The sequence below is a fragment of the Saccostrea cucullata genome, unplaced genomic scaffold (genome assembly GCF_032062105.1).
Source record: "Saccostrea cucullata isolate Sc308-1 unplaced genomic scaffold, CSIRO_AGI_Scuc_v1 ctg3345, whole genome shotgun sequence".
Classification (NCBI taxonomy): Eukaryota; Metazoa; Mollusca; class Bivalvia; order Ostreida; family Ostreidae; genus Saccostrea; species Saccostrea cuccullata.
Genome location: NW_026933312.1, coordinates 16010 through 36557, shown reverse-complemented (window position 1 = coordinate 36557; position 20548 = coordinate 16010). Strand labels below are relative to the sequence as shown.

Here is a 20548-nt window from a genome sequence, read left to right as displayed (position 1 = left end):
CCTCGGATGAGACAGTATAAAGCGAGGTCCTATGTCGCACTAGGTACTGGCACAAAAAAGATCCCTCTCTGCTCAACAGTCTTAAGTGCCGAGCATAGCTTTCCACCGGCAAGTGGTGGCGTCTCCATTTGAGTGAAAAATTCTCGAGAAGAACAACATACAAGGAAGCAATCATAACACGTGTGTTTAGAATGTTTTTAAATAAATATTTAAAGCATCTGAGTAATTAAGAATAGCTTTCTATGAACCTACAAAAGTTATCATTACCTTGGTCGGACAATGCACTACATCTGGGGCCCGTTTCCTCAAAAGTCGTAAATTTAAGCCTTAACTTAGGTGTACTTCCGGGGCTGACACCAAAATTTTGCGTTTAACCAAGTGGCATAAGTCTAGTCGTATAAATGATATGCTTAGTCGCAGGACTAAGTTCTTGACAACGTTGCATTGCACAGGCGCAAAAACATAAACATTGTAATTTGACCACAGCGTACAAACATGTATAAATTGTTGAACGTAAAAGTACAGAATAACATAAATTATAGATAAATGAATTCTTACACTGATTGAAATAAGCATGAATTTATGGGGTTATGTAGGAGACATGTATCTTATTCTTATAAGAAATTGATTTAGGTTTATTTACAACATTTCAATAATACTTGTAAGTCTTATAAATTGAATGGAAGAAAAGGACGTACCTGTATCAATCAGAATTAAGCTAATGTATTTATTTTGGAATTTGATTACACTCTCCCCTTTTCCCAAAATTGATACAGGTTAATGACTTCGCGCTTGATATTCAATTTCATGATTCGATAAAAACTGACTCTACTGATAAAATACTAATAATTTAATTAATTTGAGACAGAATAAAATTTTAAAACTTTAATTTCATAAGAAATGAATACTCGCAAGCAAAAATAATTCCCATACGAAAATGTTTACTTGACCGTCAAGTAGTCGTCAATTAGCAGTCAACTAGTCGTCAACTGATAATGCGAAAACAGTTGACCACTAGGAGTTGAATGCTTTTCTGAAAAGCGTTCAACTGATTTGCATAAGACGGCCAGTAGACCATTAGTAGAATGCTAATACTTTGAATATTTCATGCAAAACAAGAGTTGGCCATTAGTTGAACACTCCGACTTGTTAGAAAATTTCTCCCACACTACATTTATGTTGGGTTCAAAATTACATTATCATAGATCGGGTTTGTTATACCATAATTACATCATCTAAGATTTTAGCCTGGTTCCCTGTCCCTGTTTTGCTTCTTATACTCCGCGTCACCTTGGCAAGGATGAGCTAGGGGACCAGGCTACCAAGATTTGAATCCACTCGGAGGTCCTCGGATGACTCGTACCTCGCACATAGCCTGGTTCCCTGTCCCTGTATTGCTTCGTTTACTCTGCGTCACTAGGGCCTCTCCTGCCTTGGCAAGGATGAGACAGGGGACCAGGCTACCTCGCACATAACTTCGGACGTCAACGGTGATCTACCATCTTGTGATATGGTGAAATAGTTTTAATGTATTCTATATATAGAATATATATCTAACAAAATGATTTTGGTTTTAAAAAAGTGTGGTCATGGTTGGGTTTGAACCGTGGTCCTTTGGATTGTGGGGCGAGCTGCCTATCAGCTGGACCACGGAGTGATATGACCTTTGCATCGTAAATCATTTAAATAGCCATGATACTAATTAAAACTTACTTCACTAAATATTTTATATTAAAATTATTCTTGGATTGATGTAAGTTCCTTATTTAAAATGTCCATCTCAATATAGGAAAATAATGAAATAATAATATTTCTTTAATGTAATAAGTTTTATTCCTTTGTTTGAATCATCCTTTGTTCATAATAAGACACGCCATTGCGATCAAAAGCACAGCTACCAGAAGCACTTGAAAATCAAATTAATAAAAGTTTATCTACATATATAGAAGTTATATCAAGCTATGTAAAGTATTTATCTATTCAGTATCCTGTAAAATCATGTTTGATTTATAGTACATTAAGAGTTTATTCTGGATATTCAATGATCGAGCTGATTGTTTACACATGAAATTTTTTCTTACAAAAGAAATCATTGATCAAATTTATTATTTCTGTTAAACAATTATTAAATCACATATTATATATAGAATAGTAAAACAATAGTGTCGTCTTGACAAATCAATGAACTAGTTTTTATTTTTCAAATTATGTTATTGTTACACTTAGTTTGGAATATAATGATTAGTGATATAGAATATGCATTGAAGGTCTGTTATATTATCACATTAGGTTAATAACAGATATGTGACGGATCCAGATCCATGGATTTTTGATTACTCCCTTACTTAGGGTATGTTTTTATCCATGAATAAGATCATGCATATTGTTATATATAATATTGTCCTAATAACAATTTATACAAATGCCTGAGTATAATGAAATTTATTTATTTGTGCAATTGCATTGCAAATTGTAAATGTAATTTTCACAATAATAATTGTTGTTAGATTTCATCTCTTTTCATATTATATTGTAGGCCATCAGCATTTAAATTTCTATTATGAAATAAAGAGTGAAAACATCCAAAATACGGCGTGTTTCAATCTTGCTGATTCAGTCATGTGATCTTATTTGAATTTATTTCAAATGTCATACATTTGAAATCGGAGTTATTTTGTGGCACACTCAACAGTTTTTTCTTGCTTTCAAAGCCTATTAACATGAGGATGTAATCAAAACCTGTTAACGAGAAAGAATTGCACAAATTTAGAAACATTTTCGAAGAACGTTATGCAGAGCGAAATATGAAATGAGTGATAAGGCAGTTTCCGGCGGAGAAATGTAAGGATCTGTTGCGTATTCCTCCACTAATCACATCCGAGATTTGAATGGAGCGTAGCGGCGTCAGCCGAGGATTGCCGATTGATTTGCAGTACATATTTGGCCGATTGATTTTTAAGTACATGTATGGTGCGCCGCATATGTTAAAAATACAATTATTTCATTTGTTTGCCTTCCCCATTTCATTTTCAGAATAAAAAAAACTGTTTTAAAATTAAAACTTAGTTCAATAAAAACTGTATCAGTTGTTTATAAGTTGACGTGTTATAGCACCCCTCCACAACGTAATAAAATTACGCGTCATCACTTGTTATACTCCTTTAATATAAACTTCAAAATGAGCATTTTCCCCATCATATATATGAAAAATAAGAATACAGGGTTGAAGACAAGTTCTTCAAAGGTCTCTAAATTGTGATATTTTCATATTTTGACATTAGGCCGAATTTTGCTAAACATGGTCTGTGTTCTTTAAAGAAGCTTTCAATTGATATATACTTTAATTATGTTATCTTTGATAATGAGAGAATTACAAGCAAATTCGTCTTTGGAAACCTTTGGTGTTTCCTTAAGGTTAAGTATAGAGAATACCCAACAAAGTGTCAAGGTAAAGTCTAGAGACCACATAGCATAGTGATAAGGTAAAGTCAAGAGAACACCCAACAAAGTGTCAAGGTAAAGTCAAGAGAACACCCAACAAAGTATCAAGAGAACACCCAACAAATTGTCAAGGTAAAGTCAAGAGAACACCCAACAAAGTGTCAAGAGAACACCCAACAAATTGTAAAGGTAAAGTCTTGAGAACACCCAACAAAGTGTCAAGAGAACACCCAACAAAGTGTCAAGGTAAAGTCAAGAGATCAGCTTACAAATTGTCATGCTAAAGTCTAGAGAACAACCAAAAAGTATCAAGATAAAGTCCATGCCCTGGGGCCATAAAACAACTCACAAATTATCATAGTAAAGTCGAGAGAACAACCAAAAAGTGTCAAGTTAAAGTCCAGGCCCTGGGGCCATAACAATTAGACGAGCTTACTTTTGATCTCAATCTCTCTTTTTCCAAAGGAATTTATCTTGGAAGAGTGAAAATGAGATCACAAGTGAGCTCGTCTCAGTTTTATGGCCGTCAGGCCTCTTACTACACAAAAATTTCAAGGTAAAGCTAGAAAACAACATTATTTAATGTCAAGTCAAGTCAGAACCACACTACGTAGTGTCAAGGGTATAGTTGGAAACCTCACAACAAAATATTAATTTTGGAAAGAACACAATAAAGTATCATCAGAATGCATTTGTCACTTTTTAAATTTATAAAGTGCTTAATAGCTCTTAATGTTGCATTTAATCAATTAATTATTTTTCATTTCAAACAAAAAATCTCTGAAAAATCAAAATGCATTTTGATTTAATTTCCAGGAATCCTCTACCCCACCAAGGACATTTGCGGCCCCACCACTTGAGTCGACACCCAGTAAAACAGAAATGGATGATCTACAGAAAGAAAGAATTATAATTAGATTTAGAGAATGTGAACATTGACAACGTAGACATTTCAGTAAGTGAAGAATTTCATAGCTTTATTCAGCCCCAATAGATATCTCCACACTGTATATATCACCTTGACCTAGTTATATAGCCTTGACCTAATTTATATCTGTGCCTTATAGGACCCCATTTGAGACCAGTTAATTTAGAGCATCCTGTTGACATGTCGGTTGTAGATTTTTAGTATGTTACCACCCTTTTTGTCAGTTATTGATTGAGTGGAACAGATGAATTTGATGTTTTTTATTAATAAAAAAAAAAGATAATTAGTCTCCGTAGATTCTGAATTATTTAAATCATGACTCCTGGGGGTAGGACGGGGCCATAATAGGGAATCCAAGTTGTACATAGAAATATATGGGAAAAAACTTTAAAAATCTTCTTCTCAAGAGCAACTGGACTAAAAAAGCTGAAACTTATGTGGAAGCATCCTTTGGTAGTGTAGATTCTAAATTGTTTTAAGCAAGACCTTGTAAGACTGTCAAGGTCAAGATAGGTAGTACAAAGGGGGAAATCTGCTAAATGACAGAATGGCTAAAGTTACTCTGGTGAGAGATGTGGCCCATGGGCCTCTTGTTTAATATAAAGTAAGGATTAACCTGACCCATTTCTAAATATTGAATCATGCAATGTAAACTGGCTAATAAAATATACTTGTGTACCATATTTCATCGGAACATAATTTTTTAATGTTATTTTGTCTTGTTTAACTGGTGATTCAGGTATCCGGACGCTTCACATATCCAGACAAATTGACTGGGAACCAAAGCATCTGGATAAATGAGGCTCTACTGTACATGTATATATTTCTCTCAATTAGCCAGTTAAAGCTGAAAAAGTAAAGAATTTAATATAAATGAAATATTTTGATAATTGAATTTTTTCCCTCAGGACATAAATTTGGATGAAGAATTACTAGAAGATTGAAATACAGAACAATGGACCTTTGTATCTTGAGGACGAAATTATTCATTTATCTACATTGTAGATAAACCATGGCATTTCCACAATCTCATATAAAGATATAAACTTTCACGAAGATAAGATTTTGTGACTTGAAATCAGTCTGTCAAATGTCATTCTGTATCATTTTGTTTACATAGAACAATTGTTATGCTTTGAGAGTATTTTAGGAGAGAGCTTATAGGGAGATACTCACCTTCAAGGATGAAATATTGTACAATTATTTAAATATGTTGTCTTGTTTTAACTTCATATATAGGGAAGTGCTCGAATGTAATAAATATATTTATTTCAAAGTATCATCTCTGAAAATAAAAATGATGAAAATATTAAAATTGATATTCTTTCTGTTTTGTATGCCTTTTATTTCAAACATTAAATACATGTACATAATTATTGTAAAGAGAGACTTACATAAAATAAGGGAGACCTATTCAAAGAACAAAGTTCACTTATGGCCTTTTTGGCCCTGTGAATTTCTGAAAAACTGAAACTGCTTAAATTTTGTTAACATTGCATTAAATATTATTTAGACTATTGGTGATTGCATATCTATTAAAAATTACGTATTTTTTGGCTAGTCAATGCATTATGACGTAACGAAATGCGCCAATTTCCTCATATTCTGAAAAGTCTACAAAATCAGCCAGTTTTTAAAGCTATTTTCCAATATTTAATATGGAGTCCAATCTCTGATCTAAAATAAGCAACTAGTAAATGATAGAACTGTTTCTGAGGATTATAAGACATGTTTTATTTTTTATTTTTCTTCTCTGAAAGTACTCAAATACATGTATACCTGTTTTCATTATAAATTCAAGAACATTGCAATTCCATAAAGCCTGTGTTTCAACAACTCGAGTTTAAGGAGAAAATTTTCAATAGGTAATGAAAGTACTAAGTCTCTACTTTATTAGGATGTTTTAAATAGAACATAAAATGTTAGTCAATAAATTGGTTTATCTACAGGGCCGTTTTATGCACAAAGTGAACTGAGCTCTTTTAGATTATTTACAGAAATACTTGATGAAAAAAGAAAAATATAATTTGTAAAACATTTTGTCTGTTTTTGATAAATACAATTTACAATCTTCACAAATTCAGATTCAGATTGTCATCAGTATTAAAAATATTTGAGAATTAATGTTTCATGTAAAAGAAGAAAGATGGACATTATCAAAAGGTCTGCTGTTATTTTATTACTATAAACTCTGACTAGTTTAAGTGCATCCTACACCAAGAATTGATTGCTATTGGTGCTTTTTTGCAAGACAATTTCATGTTTGTAACTGAAAGACATTCACGAGTCTATAAATAATGTTATAATTCTGTCGATGCTGCCACTTTTTCTTGCCATGTATCATCATTTGTTTCATTATAACTAAAAGACATTTCAAAGTTTATAGATTGTTGTTATAATTCTGATAATTTTGGCAGTTTGTCTTTTGTTACTGTAAACCAACTTTTATTCGCGTGCGAGTAATTTTCGCGAAGTTCGCGAGAGCCTCGTCATCGCGAATATTTCTCGCCGCGAACCCGTCCTTAAAGTGTTATTTGTCTATCAATAAAAGATCCAAAAGGCTTGATCGTGAAAATTAATCGTCGCGAACTAGTTTATCCTTGCTAAATCGCGAAATAAAGTCGTCGCGAATAAAAGTTGGTTTACAGTATATGGCATCTGATAGAGTGAATGTTTCAATAAAGAGCAGCCTAGAGGTTCCCTGTCACCTGTTTTTAAATCGATGAAATAGTCATTCAGAAAATTTGGTAGAATGAGAAGAAATATACAAATAATAAATTCTATCACATGGGCTTCAAAAAGATGATTTTATTTCAATAATTTGATGATCTGTGATAAACTTCTTGTATTCTAATTTCTGTAGCTGTTTGAATTCTATTGGACGGTCTTTGTCTGAGAGATTGTTGGTATGAGTATAGAGCAGCCTGGGGGTTCCCTGTCACCTGTTGACAGATCCCCAGAATCTGCCATGATATGTCTCTTATTTCTAAAGGTACAAGCTGTCCCTGATCATAGTGAACTAGGGTCTGTAGATTATCTAGAGCGGTTTGTACTCCAATTGTGTCTACATGTCTGTAGCATAAGATCTCTAGCATGTACAACAGTACAAATGGTGGGATATGTAAATGTGTCCAGTTGTTCTGTAGACTAGAAATTTGTTCTAGTATCAATTCATTAATAAAATGGATTTTATTTCTAAGTAATATATACATTGTTACAGCCTGTCTCATCTTTGAACACCAGGACTGTCCCCCTACAGCATCGGTGTACATCACTAAATCTACATAAGTATTCCAATTCATCACATATGGCTTTGCTAACTTTACCTTGATCATCTCTATAATTGATAAAGCTTCCATGTATCTAAGAGTCTTGTAATAATACATGGCTAAGTACATCATGTCAGAAATACAACCAAACTTGGTTGCTAATTTCAGCATGTGATAGGACATTTTGTCAGTTCTATATCTCAGTTTGTTTTTATTTTTGTAAGTTTCCATGTATAACATAAAAGGTGATTTCTGAAGGAGATAAGCTGTAATTTTCTGTATCATAACGACTTGATACTGTGTTAGTAGGGGTGACTTTAACATCTGTTCTATTGTATGTAGACATCTCATACAGGTTTCTAAGTTTGGTGTGTAAAGTATGTCATGTTTGTATATCTCCTTCAATAGCTCCATATCTAACTCAGCCTCAGAAATCAGAGTACGTTCATCTGTATAGATGGAAAGGTGGGGGTAATGGAGGACATTAACAATATAAGACCTAATGGAGGGACTCTGTAGCAAGAATACTATACCCATCGCATACAATCTATACAGTCTTAAAAATAGCTGATGCTGTGCTTCACCATGGACTTTACTCAGAAACATGTTATTTTGGGGAATAAAAAAGTTAGGACAGACCCCCTCATACACCCACTTAAGGATGAGTTTAAAACAGACCCAGAAACACTCCAGGAGAGTTTGTGGACACCAGTGTTCTAATGTATTCTGCTGAATCACCCAGAAAACTGCTGTCTTCATGTGATAGGAACACAGTAATTTATCATCAGCACTTATTCCATAGTTAATTATTTCTGTTAAGAACAATTTAAGTAAGCCATAAGTTATAAATTGACAGTGATTCATAGCACACACAAGTTTATGTTCTGCAAGAGAGAAAGACAGTCTCCATTCATTGTGAACATGGTGTCCTTGTCTATGCCCTACTGGTACAAAGTGACAACCATTTTTAACTATATCATGAACAATACGAGGCTTGGGCCATGAGTGGCATCTTTCTATCCATGCAGTAGCAGGCGTAGGCCAAAAGTCACAAGCAAAACAGTGGGCTAAATCATATTCTATTTCACCTGAAAAAATTCCACTGGCACAGGGTCCATGTTGAATGGAATCAGAATAAACTACAGAACACATAATCTTTCTGTATTTTGAACTGGAGATATAGTGCATGTTATTCAATCTTATACAGGCTCTCTTGACACTTCTGTTCATGCTTGGTGACAGTAAATATAACAAAGAGAATCCTGGTGGACTATCAGAACAGTCACAGAGGATCAGTGTTTGCCTGTGTGTGTTGTAATACTGAGATTGAGGTAATTCCCATATAACACGGTGATTATTTGGCCAGTACATAACGTCTATATCTGATTCTTTCAGCCTAAATCCTTCTCTGTGACTTCCACTCCACATCACACTGTCCTCATCACTTGTTCTCCGTTGATTTTCCACCATATCCCTGATGTCCACCACATCTCTCCTCATGACCACCAGTTGTGAAGTTCCAAGTTTATCACACAGTCCCATGAACACTGACTCAGATATATTTTGTAGGACCGTCTTTCTAATGAGGATTAAAGGAGAATTCAAAATAACTCGTAAAAAATGATATATGCTCTTTAGTTAATCATTCAATGCTTACATAATTTTCATAAGATTATATTTTTATTCAAGGTCTTCCGTTTCCAACGGAAGACCTTCTACTGATTCTGTTGGTAAAGATTATTCTTCTTTTTTTTCTTCTACTTCCAGGACGCCAACTTTGAGGCCTTATATCTCACTCATTTTTCGATGGATTTTGCTAAAATTATATTAAGACATTATAGACGGTAATAAACTCTATCAGAATGCCGTCTAGTATTTTAAAAATTTACTTCCACTTATGAGGTATTTCCCTTTAAACGAAAAATTATAGGCTTTCATTTCCAGATAAAGGCTCAGATACCACAAAAGCTGGAGCAGAAATTTTACTGGTTTTAGATAACAGAAAGATTGAAGCTGTGCATATCGGTCTTCATTTTTAGCCGGGCTTATTGCTCAAAGAGCAATTGCCGGCTTATGTGATCCTGTTCAAGGCAGGATGTTAACCCCATAGTCGCCATTTCAAAGTTACGTGCAAAAATATAGTTCTTACTCTCAACCGCTTTTGAGATAATACAAACGCTAAATAAAGCAACAAAAATAAAACGAAGTTTTATCTATATAAAATAAACATTAGTAGTAATGACTTTGAAAACTTCATAAGTCAAAGAACATAGTTCAATAGCGTAAGGATTTTTGATAATCAGTGTTACCGTAGTTCTCTACACATGCGAGGTAAAGCAGGAGAGGGAACCAGATTGGCCTGTTTGTTTACATTCAGCTGCGGTACCAGATTAATTCTGATTCTGACAAAATCGGACCGTGGTATTAGGATTGAAAAACTCGCTGTCAGTGTCTTATCATTTATATTGATAGTTTTAAAATAATTTTTTCATCAGAATATAAACGTGATTCATGTAAGAAATCCATTCTACTCTGTAAATGAGCCCGGCTCTCTGTACTTCTGAATACTTTGATTTGATTTCTGTATTCAAAATGGCGCTACATAGGGATAAAAAATTAGAACTTCAAAAAGAGCGAAAATTTACAAATATTTTCCTTTATATCTTCAAAACTAAAAATATTTTGTAAAGCCGTGTTGAATAAAAGTTGTGCATGTGTGTAAGAGCTTTCATTTGATATCAGTGATTTAAAAGGGACTGGCCCCTAAAATTAGTGTTATAGGGTTCTTGAAAATCCTTGCTTTATAACTCAAAAACGGCAAATATTTCAAAATGACTGTCGGTTATAAAGTTGTGCTTTAACATCTCATTGATCTCATGAAATTGTTATTTTGTTCGAGTCTTAATTTAATGAGCTAGATGCATGATCCATACATGTACAAGTAATTCTTTTCACTCTGCACGTAAACGAGAGCTCTTCATGCGTGTAACCAAAACAAACTTACTATAAATAATAAACATGGCCACATTGGATGCTAATATTCTTTTGAATAAGGTTCTTGAAGTGTTTTGTGTTTTTTTTCACAAATTATCATGATTATTCACTGACAATGTTCCCTTTTATTTCATTTTTTTAAATCGTATAAACCAAGTCTACTAAAAGGGGAAAAAAAGATAATCTTTTCTTCTTATCATATAAAAACAAAGAATATAGCGAGAAAATAAAATATAACTATACAGCATATACTATGCACGACTTTTACATTCACCTTAGTTTACAATTATATAACGCGCTTCCCTTGATAGCGCGAGTGTCACCTGGAATCAATCGGCGTGTGATCCAGTTCGTTTGTTCCCATCTCACCTTAACAGTAAAATTTAGCATTACCATTTCACCTTAGTAAGCTCTCAGGTGAATTAAGGTGATGAAGATCTATAATATTTAGCATGAAGTATTTAAAAAAAAAACAAACTTAGTATTACATGTATTATTTCATTCACTGTATTCATAAATTCCTATTAACTGTTAAATTCAATCTAAAAATTAACCCAGTAATAATATTTACAAATACTAAAATCCCCATTTCGCCTTAGTACTTTTTAACTTTTTCTTACCTGAATTTCACAGTTAAGGCAAAATGGGAACACACCATCCAGCGATCCAGAGTCATACACAAAAAACCACAGAATGGTTAACTTAATTTAGTTAACTAAGTGATGAGTGGATAAATATGTTAAATCTTTCAGATTATTTCATAATATATTTGACTGAGTATGTCGCTAGTGCATTTCATTTAATGATTTATTAGCTGAATTACATGAAAGTTGCATATTATAATTATTATGCCCCCGTAAACGAAGTTTCGGGGGTATATAGTTTTTATCGTGTCTGTCTGTCTGTCCGTCTGTCTGTCTGTCTGTTTGTCCGAAAAAACTTTAACCTTGCCTATAACTTTTGATTTAGTGGAGCTATGACATTCATATTTCACATGTGTATTTCTTGTGACAAGACATTCTTTTGGGTACCACCAAATTTGACCTTTTGACCTTGACCTTGGAGTTAAACCCACTTCAACACAAAAAATTTGAACTTTTACTTTGGCCATATCTTTTGAAAAATAGAAACTAGGACATTTATATTTGATATATGTATTTTTTGTGGAAAGACCTTTTATTGGATACCAACAATCTTGACCTTTTGGCCTTGACCTTGGAGATTTCCGTATCTATGAAAAAACTTTAACCTTGGCTATAACTTTTGAACATTAAGTACTAGGGCATTCGTACTTCACATATATAATTCTGATGAAAAGACCTTTTATTTGATACCAAGAACCTATCCCTTTGACCTTGACCTTGGAGTTTGACCTACATTAAATTACAACATTGATCATAATTTTTGAAGGGTTTGAAATGGGGCATTCATACTTCAAAAATTTAATTCTTGTGACAAGACCTTTCATTTGATATCAAGAACCTTGACTCTTTGACCTTGATCTTGGAGTTTGACCTACTTTTTACAATCTTTAACCTTGACCATAACTTTTAAAAAGTAGGGGCTAGAGCTTTCATATTTCACATGTGTAATCCTTGTGACAAGTCCTTTCACTGGATATCAAGAATCTTGACCCTTTGACCTTGATCTTAGAGTTTGACCTACTTTTACAAATTTAACCTTGGCCGTAACTTTTGAACGGTAAGGGCCAGCGCTTTCATACTCCCATACGTAATCTTTGAGACAAGGCCTTTCTTTAGAACCCAACAACCTTGACCCTTTGACCTTGACCCGGAGTTTATCCTATATTATAAAATGTTAACCTTGGTCATAACCCTGAAAAAGGTGTAGCTAGCGTTTTATATTTCGCATTTCTTGTGAAAAGGCCTTACTTTGGTACCAACATATTTGATCTGCATTCGAGAAAGCTTCACCTTCGCTATGTTGCCATACGGGGGCATCAGTGTTTCACAAACACATCTTGTTTTTTAATACCTAATGTATTTCTCGACATCGAGATCATGGTCTCTTTTACTTCAAATACCATCGAAAATATGTTACATTGATTAATTTCACTGATAGATTTTTTGTATCTTAAATGTACATGTATGTAGGTTAATATACGTTCTTTTGTCGAAGCCCTTAAAATGTACAACTGTATATGCATGTATTCTATGCAAGGGCGCCCCAAATATACGAATATCGAGCTTTTTTTCAAAATACATCAATACAAAATCCCACATTCACACGCGCCTCCAAAGTATGTAGATTGAGACACACATGCGTAACTTTATTCCATTAGGCAACTAATTGATCTTGAACAATTAATTATTTTCTAATAAACTTGTAATTTCATGCGAGCAGGTTTCCGTTATTTTTTCTTATCAGCTCTCGTATTAATGCTTAAGGTTTTATGGACACATAAAATATAAATGAATGCAAGAACAGAACATGCACGTTTTACAAGTATAATGCATATGGAAGAGTGCACAAATATACGCATGTAAAGCGTAATCTGCGTTTGAAATACAAACATTAAAGTGAACTAATTGTAGGTCCGCTGAGTTGATTATGAGTTGTTTTAACGGGTAGCCCTTCTGTCATCCTGGCCAGTCATCGTCACGGATTGTAACATCATAATACACAGGTAAATACTAAGGTGTCAATCTATATATTTTCACCTATTTTTTCCCCATAAAAAATAAATTACCGAAAGATGTATCGTTTTCTCTTAGCATATATCAATTGACAGCATTTATGAACAGTTGTTAAAACACAGGCCTGTGTAAACGGTAAATCAAAAGAAAGGAAATCTGCAGCATGAAAAACAGAAAATATATAATGTCTCACTCTCTGAAGATTACGTTAGATAACTAAAATAAATTAATGTCCCTCGAATTTTAAATTAATCAGAACATTTACTGACGTGTACCTGTACATGCAGTGTGTCACTTTTTTTAAGCCTCCGCCCAAACGAACAATTTAGCAAATCTTGAATGAATTAATAAATACAATCCCTTCCACATATCCACACACATTCGCTTATACCTGAAATCTAATCAAAATAAGATTTTTGTTACAGTTCGATAGTTGCTGAATTTCTAATCTGATCGACTTAGCCTAATACTAAACATTTCTAAATTTTCTTCATTTATTTACAACGGTATTTACTTCACTTTCTTATATAGAATTAGAAGGGCGTGATAAGCAATAATGATATAGCTTAGAAAGGATGAATACTAGTACCTTTACCTCTAGATCTAACACGGCATGAATAAAACTTGAGTGGAAGCTCTGCTCTAAAACATGAATCTACTGTGCGATAAAATCATAGAAAATTATAAATATTTAGTAAATACTTGCTACAAAGCACAAACTCCATAATATTAAATTTGACTTGTAAAATTCTTAAATTTAAAAAAACTGAAACTATTCTACTATCAATAATTCACGAACATGCATTCAAGGAAATATATATCTGTAGAATTTAAAAATTACTCTGGAGTTGAAAACAAAAATGTCGGTGAGTTTCAATTATTTTATTGCAGCAGTGGTGTTGAGCATGTCATTTAATTGTCTATCTCTCCATGTATGCCAGGACGGATATGTTGGAATCGACACTAAGTAAGGGTGTTTAATATAAGTATTTTTGACTCAATGAACTTTTTTCATACAAGTTTGAACATTCATTGAGGCCACACCCTACCCGTGGGGAAGGGGGAGGGTTCATGATCTCAACAAACATGAATCTACAGTATCTGAAGATGCTTCCTTATAAATATGACAAATCATTTTCCAATTTTGGACGCAGAAGGCATAAAGGTTTTTTACAATAAAGGAATTTCTGAAAGAAAGGTTACTAACACAAACATAAACACACACACACACACACACACACACCCTCACACACACACACACACACACCCTCCCTCCCCCCCCCCCCACACACACACACACACGTATATATCTGATATAATACATACAATTAACTGTACATGTAGATGCAGCAGTTGGGTTTATCAAATCGCTAATTAATATGTGATCAAAAACATGTATTTTCAATATATACCAGTATACAAATAAATATGTGTCTAAAACATCATTTGTGTAAACTCATGGCATTATGCCTTATTTTGAAGGTTTTGACAAGATATTCACTTAGCTTTGTAATAATGAATTATAAAGATAAAGTGATTCAGATATTGAAGTAAAACACAAATATGAATTAAAACTCACATTGATAAAGTTCTAATGGAATCCATTGTTACAGGTAAGATATGAAAATTACCAGGTGCTATAAATAGAACAGAAAAATCCCTTCAAATCTTCTTTCATTTTATATCTACCTTTATGTTCTTATTCGTTTCACTCAAACGAACATAAAACATTTATGAAATAAACACAAACTCGTGAAATAGGATATGAAGCGCTCTGAAAGTGCAGTTTAATTATTTCACACAATACATATAATATCTCTTTGTCCTCGTCAATGTCCGAATTCTACAAAATAGAAAATAAATATTTTCAACAAGGTATAAATCTAATATAACATTCAAAACTAAGCAATGGGCGGGTGGGTGGGACTAATAAGACTGCACGAAATAGAGCCTTCGAATGGCTTTCCCTATACAGAATTTCTTTCACGGTCAGTAATAGCCCGTGCTATGAATATTAATGTCACCTGACTAGGTGACCATTCTAACAGCCAATAGATGACAAGAATAAACAAACACAAACACGTGTTTGTGTAACATTAATAAATACGTTTATGTTCTTATTCGTTTCACTCAAACGAGCATAAAACATTTATGAAATAAACACAGACTCGTGAAATAGGATATGAAGCGCTCTGAAAGTGAGTTTAATTATTTCGAAGATAAAGAAGATTAGAACTGAAGCGAATATCCTAAATGCCCAAATTCTTAGTAACTGAAAGTTTTTCAATTTGGTTTTCTTTAACATAACCATCTTTAGAATTTTCCGACCTCCACCGCCCATGCTTTTTAAACAGTCTGTCGCTAACACCTGCGGCGGCTGCGGAGGTAGCGCCACCTGATCTCAGACTGTGGACACCAAATTTACACTTGTCTAAACCAATCTTTTCAAGTGAATCCAATATGATTTCTCTTGCTCTTGTATAAGAAATTGGACGATTATCCGATCTCAGTTTATAAGTTTGGAATTTTTTACAAAATGACAGAGATCTAAACAAGAACAGAGGAGAATGCATGTCAGCATTTGACAATTTTAAAAACTTTTCCAACATATTTACAGGACAGGTATCACAAAATGTTCTAGCAATACAAACTTTATGACCAGTTTTATAAACATCTGATTTACTTTTAACAATGTTAATTTCTACACAATTAGTCTGTATACAGATATCTGAGTAACGAATGTTAACTATTTCTGAAAATCTCAAAAATCCTGCAAAACCTAATAAGCACATACACAATGTTCTTAAATTGTATAAATTTCCATCCTCTCCAAATGTAGAAACCAGAGTTTTCAAATGTTCAGGCGTTATAGGCTCTTTTTTAATCACTGGTTTTGATGTCTCTCTAACTGCCCCTTCCTTAACAGTTTTTACCAAAGCTGAGTCACAAGGATCTATATAACCTGCTAGGCTATGTGCCCAACTGATGGCATGTATAGCTGAATGTATTGTGCCAGACGATTTACATTGTTTTGCTAAATGTATAATATATAGTGCAACGTTGTTTTCCGAAGCAGGAAGTGATTGAATCCCAGGGTTAAAGCTGCTACACCACTTACAAAAGGTATTAAAAGCATACCTGTACTGTTTTGCTGTATTTTCGGCCTTAGATGTTACACAATATCTGGGTAGTTCAGAAGCAAGTTCCGCTAGACGATGATCCTGTAATCCACAATTAATTCCCGTCCATCTGCCCACTTTAAATATATCTGAAAAATGTGTTTTTTAAAGCAAAAAATTAGCATCTTCTAACTTTAACATATTATATGGTGTATCAGGACCTTCATCATCTGCAATGCACCCTCTCTGATGTACCAGGACCACTTGTCATCTGCAATACATCATCTATACATTTGCCCAGCTCGGCAAAAATCTTTGTTTAAAGTGTACCAGGGCCTAAACCATCTGCAATACACCATTATAAACTACAAATTTGTAGCGTCTAAACGTACCACAAGTATTCCAGAGCCAAAATATATAGAACCAAATAGACAGTTCTTGTTCTGACCTTGACTGATTATCTCACTTGTATCTTTAAACAGTAACACATCTTTCACATACGCCTTATAAGACAGTTCTAAATCGAATAACATTGGCCAAAAAACAGCTGAGGGCCAGTTAGGTACAATCAAAATACCATATGCTTTGCAATCTAATAGATGTTTTATAGTAGAAACTATCAAATGAATGGGAGGAACTAGCCAGTTGTTTTCGCCCACCCAATTCTTTGTAAAACAATCTACAGCCTCTGATTCAGGATTCCAAAATTTTGAGTTGTATCTAACGAGTTTACGATTGTTAAAGTTTGCGAATCTATCTACAGAGAAAGGACCAAACATAGAACTAATAAATTCAAAAAATTCATTAGTAACTTCCCAATCATCGTGATCAGTAATTTTACTGAAAAAATCTGCCTTTTCATTTTCTGATCTCGGAACCCATTGAACATCGAGGGAAATTTTGTTTTCGGCACACATTTTGAAAATATTATATGCTAAAACTTGTAAGTGATGCTTCATGCTACCAGAGTGTACTATTTTAGCACAACTTTGATTATCTGTAAACCACTTTACTGTCATATTTTGTAGTTCTTTCTTAAAAGAAGCCAGCGCCAATTCTATGGCCTTCAACTCTCTCCATGTAGAACTCATAGTTTTCTCATGTTCTTTCCACATCAAATGGAACACCTTAGAATTAACTTCAACAGTATATGCACTAGATGCTGAATTACTTGCATCTGAATAAATGATTACGTTTTTTCTTTTAACAGAATGTAAAAATCTTGTACTGTCACAACGCATACATTCTACCCAAAATTTTAGTTCTTCAAACACTTGATCTTTATGCTTGAAAAATAGCTTAGAATCCCATGATTCTTTCAATTTGATGAAAGCAATTTCCATAGAAGAAAACCTTGTCATAATATTGCAAATGTTACCCATTACTGGAGTCATAGAAATGATCTTCCCCACTACTCTTGCAAGTTCCCTCGCTGTTACATCGGGAAAATGAATGATAGTTTTCTGTAGACAACAGATAGCATCATCGATTCGTCTGTCCGGAACTGAAATAGAGAATAGATTTGAATTCCGTGTTAAACCTAACCATTCAATGACTTGTGTTGGTATAAAATGTGATTTCTCAACATTAACCACCAGACCAACTCCTGACAACGTTTTCTGAATAAATTGAGAATCTAAAAGACATTGGTCCTCAGTAGAAGCGAACGCCAAACCATCATCTAAATATAATACAATCATAATGCCATTTTTTCTCAAGTATTTTACGATGGGTCTTAAGCATTTAGTAAAAATGAATGGAGCTGACGATAGACCAAAAGGGAGAACCGTATAGCAGTAATACTTGTTTTCCCACTGGAATCCTAAATAAGTTTGATAATTCTCAGCTATATCTATGTGATGATATCCTGATTTCAGATCAAATTTAATACAGTAAAAACCCTTTTCAAAATAATCTAATGCCGTCTTCCAGTCTTCAAATTTTATTTCATCATACTTGACATATTTATTTAGCCTACTTAGATCAAGGATCAATCTCTTTTTATTTTTGTTTTCGGTGACACTCAGTGGACTACACACAAATGGCTGAAAAGGAACTTCTAAAATACGTTTGTTTTCCATCAAATCTGAAATTTCTGAAGTAACAAATTCAAAATTGTTAATAGCAGACTTGTTATTTTGAAAACACATAGAAGGAGGATTTGAAACGAAAGGAATTTCATATCCAGATTCAATAACTTTCAAAATAAAAGGATTTGTGCCAATTTCTCTCCATTTACTAACATTTCTTTTCAAATTGTACTTTATCAATGACATTTGTTTTGAATTATTTTTCTGAAGGCATTTCACCTGGCCAGCAAGAGTAGAATAGCTTGTATAACCTGTATACTTATCATTGACTTTGTGACTTGTTTTTGGGGCAGTTGGTTTTCCAGTGACCAGTGGAAAAACAGTTGAAGCATACGTCGCTGGGCTGTGGTTGACGCCTTGTGAGTTTGCCACGAAAGGGCTGCTGCTGATATGTATATGTCTGAGATGTAGCAGTAGAGGAAGAACCAGAAGTAAGCTGGGCTGCCGAGCCTGCCGCTGCTGACGCTGTAGAAGCTCTGTAGGAGCCATACGGGTGGAAACGCTTGTTCTGGGTTTGCCTTTGCTGCCTAAGGGCTCGGTTTTCAGCGCTTCTAATTTTCTTCTCATCGTCAGAGTTGTCGGCAATTTCTCTGGACTGATACTCGTTTACTGTCTTCCACCCTGCAGGAGATGAATCGGCAATACGAATATATTTCTGGCGCGTTTTCAGTTTTTTCCGCAATTCGCCTATTATTGACACTGATTCACTGTCTTTATTTTCGAAAGCTCTTATCTCTACTTTTTCTAGACCCTCAAGAATTTCAGCATTAAAATCGTACTGAGCGCGATTCCCTTCAGATTTAATCTTAAGAGTAGCGTTTTCTTTAAGTTTCTTAGCAATGGACTCCGACTGTTCTGCTTTAAGCTGACCTGAAAGGTTTTGAAACTGTGACTGCAAAACTCCTGTAACAAGCTTCACCACGTCCGAAATATCCAACGGAGGATTACTACCAGTAGTTTCCTTTGTAACTTTCTTATTATCATTAGTCTCTAGCAAAATTTCGTCTCCAGAATCGCCCATGACAGAATATGATGAATGACGAAAACGTGTAGACTGCACGAAATAGAGCCTTCGAATGGCTTTCCCTATACAGAATTTCTTTCACGGTCAGTAATAGCCCGTGCTATGAATATTAATGTCACCTGACTAGGTGACCATTCTAACAGCCAATAGATGACAAGAATAAACAAACACAAACACGTGTTTGTGTAACATTAATAAATACGTTTTGTGTTTTCTGAGATCTGTAAAATTAGAGAATAGAATTTCATGTAAAGTTAATTTTTATACTTAAAGAGATATGGGACCCCTCTAGGAAACATGGGGCCCTGTTAAGTTAATAGGAAGAGTAATACATTTGTAAGGAAGATCCCAAAAAATACATCTTTCACTTTAGAAAAGGAGTTTACTTTTTCTCATTTCTTTAGGGGACGACCTACTAGTAGTTGATTGGGGGGGGGGGGAGCTGGAATTTTTTTCCGAGTCAGACTATTTATTTTTATGTCGGTGGAGGACAGATTATTTATTTCCAACAATAAGATCAAGAAAAGAATCTTCACTGAAAAAAAGTCTGACAGCAAAAAAAAAAAAAAAAAAAAAAAAAAAAACCAAACAAATAAAAAAATTGAAACACTCCTCAGATCCTCAAATAGATACACTGCCACACTCTTCAGAATCAAATAATCGTCACCTAAGCAGTTTGTATCATATTAAATATTATATTGAGTGGTCTTAGTCTGAGAGATTGTTGGTATGAGTATAGAGCAGCCTGGATGTTCCTGTCACCTGTTGTCTGCCATGATATGTCTCTAATTCGTAAATCTATAATCTGTCCCTGATCATAGTGAACTAGGGTCTGTAGATCATCTAGAGCTGTCCGTATACTCTGATTATGTCTACATATCTGTAGCACATGTTTTCTAGCTAAACAAGACATTTTTTTCCTTTTTTGTGTTTAGTAGAAGTATGTATAGGTTCATTTTACCTATTCTCACTTTTTGAAAATCGGATAGAAAAAGGTAAGATTTTATATGGGAATAGGTGGAATTT

The 20548-nt window shown here is 34.0% G+C and overlaps 2 protein-coding genes and 1 long non-coding RNA gene across 3 annotated transcripts; 1 reads left to right on the top strand and 2 right to left on the bottom strand.

Annotated features, from left to right (window-relative positions):
- Window positions 1-3672: 3672 nt before the first annotated feature.
- Window positions 3673-5341, top strand: LOC134237966 (uncharacterized). Its single transcript, XR_009985912.1, has 3 exons — window positions 3673-3687; window positions 4258-4396; window positions 5278-5341. It is a non-coding gene; the product is annotated as an uncharacterized LOC134237966 (long non-coding RNA).
- A 1841-nt stretch (window positions 5342-7182) lies between these two features.
- LOC134237964 (uncharacterized) lies at window positions 7183-9211 on the bottom strand. The gene has a single exon (XM_062720096.1). It carries the CDS (start codon window positions 9178-9180, stop codon window positions 7183-7185), a length of 1998 nt encoding a protein of 665 aa, XP_062576080.1. The 5' UTR covers window positions 9181-9211.
- Window positions 9212-15538: 6327 nt separating this feature from the next.
- Window positions 15539-19506, bottom strand: LOC134237963 (uncharacterized). Its single transcript, XM_062720095.1, has 5 exons — window positions 19369-19506; window positions 18750-19119; window positions 17787-17912; window positions 16428-16557; window positions 15539-15836 (listed from the first exon to the last, which is right to left on the bottom strand). Exons 2-5 carry the CDS (start codon window positions 19063-19065, stop codon window positions 15539-15541), a joined length of 870 nt encoding a protein of 289 aa, XP_062576079.1. The 5' UTR covers window positions 19066-19119; window positions 19369-19506.
- Between the last annotated feature and the right edge of the window lie 1042 nt (window positions 19507-20548).

What these genes read in the sequence shown, in the direction of transcription:
- LOC134237964 (XM_062720096.1), bottom strand. Translation starts at nt 9,180, where the DNA reads ATGGGACTGTGTGATAAACTTGGAACTTCACAACTGGTGGTCATGAGG.
- LOC134237963 (XM_062720095.1), bottom strand. Translation starts at nt 19,065, where the DNA reads ATGAGAAGAAAATTAGAAGCGCTGAAAACCGAGCCCTTAGGCAGCAAA. An exon ending in TTCTATGACTCCAGTAATGG is followed by an intron (nt 16,558 to 17,786) that starts GTAACATTTGCA and finishes CACATTTTTCAG; the next exon opens with ATATATTTAAAGTGGGCAGA. An exon ending in AATACAGCAAAACAGTACAG is followed by an intron (nt 15,837 to 16,427) that starts GTATGCTTTTAA and finishes GTTCTTGTTTAG; the next exon opens with ATCTCTGTCATTTTGTAAAA.